The 5,290-nt window shown below is 39.3% G+C and overlaps 1 protein-coding gene across 1 annotated transcript; it reads left to right on the forward strand.

Moving 5' to 3' along the window:
* Nucleotides 1–597: 597 nt before the first annotated feature.
* On the forward strand, nt 598–3,427 carry LOC138319406 (lysosomal proton-coupled steroid conjugate and bile acid symporter SLC46A3-like). The gene is made up of 4 exons (XM_069262520.1): nt 598–1,821; nt 2,097–2,180; nt 2,576–2,732; nt 3,133–3,427. Exons 1-4 carry the CDS (start codon nt 615–617, stop codon nt 3,194–3,196), a joined length of 1,512 nt encoding a protein of 503 aa, XP_069118621.1. The 5' UTR covers nt 598–614; the 3' UTR covers nt 3,197–3,427.
* Nucleotides 3,428–5,290: the final 1,863 nt, after the last annotated feature.

The following is a 5,290-nucleotide window of genomic DNA, read 5'->3' on the forward strand; positions in this document are numbered from 1 at the left end:
GTGCCTTACTAGATAGACGTGTGACGTACCAGATAAAGGTGTTACTTATCAGATAGGAGTGTGACTGACCCGATAGGAGTGTGACTTACCAGATAGGGATGTGACTTACCAGATAGGTGTGTGCCTTACCAGATAGGGGTGTGCCTTACCAGATAGGAGTGTGACTTACCAGAAAGGGGTGTGCCTTACCAGATAGGTGTGTGCTTTACCAGATAGGGTGTGCCTTACCAGATAGGTGTGTGCCTTACCTGATAGAGGTGTTACTTACCAGATAGGAGTGTGACTTACCAGATAGGTGTGTGACTTACGAGATAGGGTTGTGATTTACCAGATAGGAGTGTGATTTACCAGATAGGAGTGTGACTTACCAGATAGAGGTGTGCCTTGCCAGATAGGGGTTTGACTTTCGAGATAGAGGTGTGACTTACCAGATAGCGGTGTGTCTTACCAGATAGGGGTGTGCTTTACCAGATAGGGGTGTGACTTACCAGATAGCGGTGTGTCTTACCAGATCGGGGTGTGTTTTACCAGATAGGGATGTGACTTACCAGATAGGAGTGTGCCTTCACTGTTTTGATATACTTTATTTTCAGATGAATATCGTAAATAAAGCGATGCGCCAGTCTTATTCACTGGAGAATTTAGACAATAAATACCCAGTGGAACATGTAGGACCTGTGTCTGTGCTACCAGGAAAGGAGGATGAAGCTGATACTACAGAAACTGATATCGTGGCTGTAACAGAATCCAGAAAACTGTTAATTGGGAGGTTTCTACTTCTCGGGGCAATAATGGTGTTAGTTATTTATAGTTTTATGCTTACCCAACTCGTCACAGTACAGTACATATATACATACATTCGCCAGTCTCAATTCCCCAATGTTAGTTTCATCACTAATGAGTCGTCGGGATGTCAAATCAACACTACCTCCCAGATATACCGTGACCAACAGACGGTACAAAAGATGGCGGCCCAGATCAACATCTACATAGAATTGGCCAGGGGGATACCAGGGATGTGTGGTATCTTCCTCTATGGTTCACTGAGCGATAGGTTCGGCAGAAAACCTGTTCTTCTCATCGCATTTACAGGGAACATGTTAAGATGTCTGTTAACTACGTTAGCTACCTACCTCCACTGGAATCTAAATTCGTTCATTATTTTTTCTTTCATTGACGGGTGTGGGGGCGGCTGGGTGTTGGCAATGTCTATCGCCATGTCTATTGCTGCTGACGTCACAAAACCTGGAAAGACGAGGACATTCGCTATTGTGATGACGGAAATGTCATTAGGATTCGGTATGATTATAGGAGGTTTCACTTCCGGTTTTATCATCAAGGCTGGAGGTTTCACCGTCGCCATGGTGGTCAGTTCCTGTTTCTCCCTACTGCCGATATTCTTATGGTTTTTCGTACAAGAAACGTTGTCGAGGTCAAAGTCAAAAGAAGCACCGCGTAAAACTCTATGTCAACTTCTGATCGAAGTTTATGTGTTTTATTTTAAAGACCCCGTTATTTCCGGAAAACGAAAAATATTTCTAGTTTGCACGCTGATATATTTCCTCGTAATACAGTCTGCAACCGGTGCAAATGCGATCGAGACTTTGTATGTTTTGAACTCGCCATTTTGTTGGAGTTCGGTACAAGTTGGTAATTACGTGGCGGTACGTAATGGATTACCGTTCGTTACTGGGATGTTATTCTTCGGTCCTCTTCAGAGATGTCTTAACGAAAGTGCCATCGCTATCATTGCTAACCTATCAAATCTCGCTGGCTTTCTTCTTGAGGCGTTATCTTATAATACAGTAATGCTCTACTTTGGTAAGTTAACGTTGTGAACTCAATTATTTAATAGCATTATATTGAGATATGATATATTATATTAACTTACGTATTATTTGTGTCGTCTGTAAGATAACATAATAAATTATATCCTACAAACGATTTCTTTCTGGAGTATAATAACGGGGTATATAATCAGGTGGCAGCCATGTTTGTTTTCATCCACATCAATCCTCACATCAATCCTCCTAGACAGTAAACAGAGTATCAAGGTCAGTTATGTAGTCTTATTCCACTATACTTTGTCCTTTCAGTTCCCGCACTAAGTTTTGCTAAGACCATGTCGGTGCCGGTAGTAAAAGGAATCATGTCTCGTCTGACGCCTCCGGACAAACAGGGTCAGTAGAACATCGTAATGGAATAACGAGACGTTAATTAGATTGTCACATGCCATGAAGATGAAGTTTTGATTTTGTATGATTAATGACATACCAATCTCAACTTGTAGTGTATGGTATCCTAAGCCAAACATGTGGAAATTATTATGCAATTTATTGATTTGTTTTTGAGATCAATATGACCTTTAGCCGCATAGCCCATAGCCTATAAACATACAGTACAGCGGTCATTAATGTTTTATTATTACATTGTTTACTATTTTGATTTTTGTTAAAGGAATCTTTAAAATTCTACAACAGCTCTTCTGCAACTTTAGGCGAAAGATATATGTAAATCAAATCCAACCATGAATAAAAGAAAAAGATGTGATATCATTTTTTTCTGGTCGTTTTAGGGACTATGTTTTCCGGGACGGCTATCGTGGAGACGTTTTGTTCTCTGTATGGCGGTGTTGTCTCCAGTGCTATATACGGACAGACCGTGGATGTGTTCCGAGGAACCGCCTTCCTCTTCCTGACTGGCTACCTGTTCATAGCGGTCGTATTGTCGATGTAAGTGCTAACTCCATGCAAACTCTTTCTAATTATATGACTGTTCAGAGTATACACATGTACATGGGGATAAGCTATGAGAAATGACTAATTAAATCATAGGGGAAATGGCTATTTACACCTACAGACCCTGATAGGCCTAAAAGCGACTTGTCTATGGAGAAGTTATACCGTGGAGTCATGGAATGATAATACTCTCCTAAAGTATATCAATAAAAAGTACTATACTTTCATTTATTGACAAATCAATAAATCGGTAATTCTTTCTTTCATCATTACGAATTCGTATTAGTATTTTGATTTTCTTTACCAGTGTTATTTCCAATAACATTATCACAACAATAATACTAGTCGTCCGTCCATAACCACCAGAATTATTTTGAGTTTTGTGTATTTTCAGCGTTCTATATGGATTGATCAGAGGTATGGATAAAGCCAGACCAGTCAAAGAAAGCACTGGTTAGGGTTAAAGTCCTGGTAACCCCTAGCAACTGATCTACATATTATATAGGTGCTGTGGACATCAATGAACTTGTATCTTGTACTTGAATCATGTACTTATATTAGATATAGAAATTCATAAACTGAACGTTAATCGCTACTATGTGAGAGTAAATATGTCATATTACAGCAATACGAGATGCTAAAGCCTAATTTTACAAAACGATGATAAGTAAACTTATTTTATGATCAAAGACTTAATATATTATTGATGCAGATTGGTATAAAACTCAATCCGACTGTCCAACATAATATCCAGGAAATCTTGACTGTCTGACTCAAAGTCAAAGGCGTGCGACTCTCGATCGAACTGCAGATTACATAAGGAACAACGAGAGTAACAGAATGGTAATATGATAAGAAACTGATTAATAGTGGCCTTCCTATCACAACACACTGTTGTTTGTATTGAACACTACGGTAATGTATAGAGAAAATTTCTTATGCGTGCATAATTTAGCAATTTGTTTTGACATCTTTTATTTTCAAACATTTTACATATTATACATAAATGGACACCACATACACACTTGCATCATCAAGCTTTATTTCCCCCGTTAGAGGATATTGAATACAATCAAATCCACACAAAAATAAAGAAAAGAGTAATGAAAATAAAAGTGAAATAGGTCGGAGCTCGCTGCTGGAATATACAACTTATGAATAAGTTATATAGCCGCGCGGTTCAGTAACGTTGGTTAACTTCAATGGTTCACAAAAGGCATCGCGTAACGCGTACAACATATTGAATTGACTTTATAAAGAATTGTCTTTGGTCTGCAACACTGGTGAAGGGGATTCCTGTACTGGCTCCTAAAAGGCTACGGGTGAAGGAGGAATGATCCAAATTTTCAATGAAATTGAAAATAGAAAGGTCAAGTTTCAAGTGTCGTAGAATGTACATTCAGAACAAAGATGAACTGCAGCGTTGTCAAAAGTCAGAGAGCAGAGCGGACACTGGTTACCGGCAAACACTCTCGGTACTGCCAAAACTTTACATAAACAGTAGATGGTCTTAATATCGGACAAAGATTCAGCAGCAAGCCACAGTACATATGGGTCGTATGAGGAATGTACAGTTTTAAAAAAGGATAAGTCATTATCGTTTGCCATACGATCCTCGAGCGCCGAATTTTCACGTAATCTGATATTGGAATTTATTATACGTTTCCATTGGATCTTGGAAGGAAAAGTGTAAGATCGTAGATAAGACTCCAAATAAGCAAGAAGGTTGTATTTCTGGAGTACCTTAACTATATCAGGGAAATATCCCTTCTCGTGGTTAACCGTGGGTCTCTTTGAAATATACAAATGAAGACGAATAGTAAAAATTTGCTTTGGCAAGTAACGTTGGTCCATTGCGATAATTTTTTGCAGAAACAGTAGTTTCCTCCGGTCGATCTCTGATGAAATTCTGAAGAGGCCAAGAATAGGCTCAGCTATATCGGACCTTGCACGGCTCGGCAAGCCAAGTATAAGTTTTGCAGCGTAATGTTGAAAATGTGCTATCTTGGAGATGTCAGTAGCGGAGAGATTTACCCAATGTTCACAACCATACAGAATAGATGGTAAGACGACTTTCCTATAAAGACTGGCTTTAACGATTGGACTTATTGCAGATAAGGAATGGGCTACACCAACGATCGAATGTAAGGTTCTTCTACCTTTATCACACGCGTTGGTGATGCGTTCGGTATTAGTCAGTTTGGACGAAATAATTGTACCCAGGTGTGTTTGGAAGTGTGAAATTTCAATGGTATGAAGGACTTGTGTCCATGTTTCCATCGGATTTCTTGGAATGTAGTTTCCTATTACTATAATTTTACACTTTGAAACATTGAATTCGAACTTCCACTTAGTGCTGTATACCTGACAAATGTTCAATAGGTGTTGAAGCGATTGTGGAGAAGTGCTGATTAGTGCAATATCGTCTGCCAGAGTTGGGTTCCCAGAGGTAATCCTACCGATAGAGGCACCGTGTTGGCTCTTTTCTAGACAATCGAGTAGGTTATCAATAAACGTTTGGTAGAGAAAGGTAGATAAGACACCACCTTGCC

The sequence above is a fragment of the Argopecten irradians genome, chromosome 3, assembly GCF_041381155.1.
Source record: "Argopecten irradians isolate NY chromosome 3, Ai_NY, whole genome shotgun sequence".
NCBI lineage: Eukaryota > Metazoa > Mollusca > Bivalvia > Pectinida > Pectinidae > Argopecten > Argopecten irradians.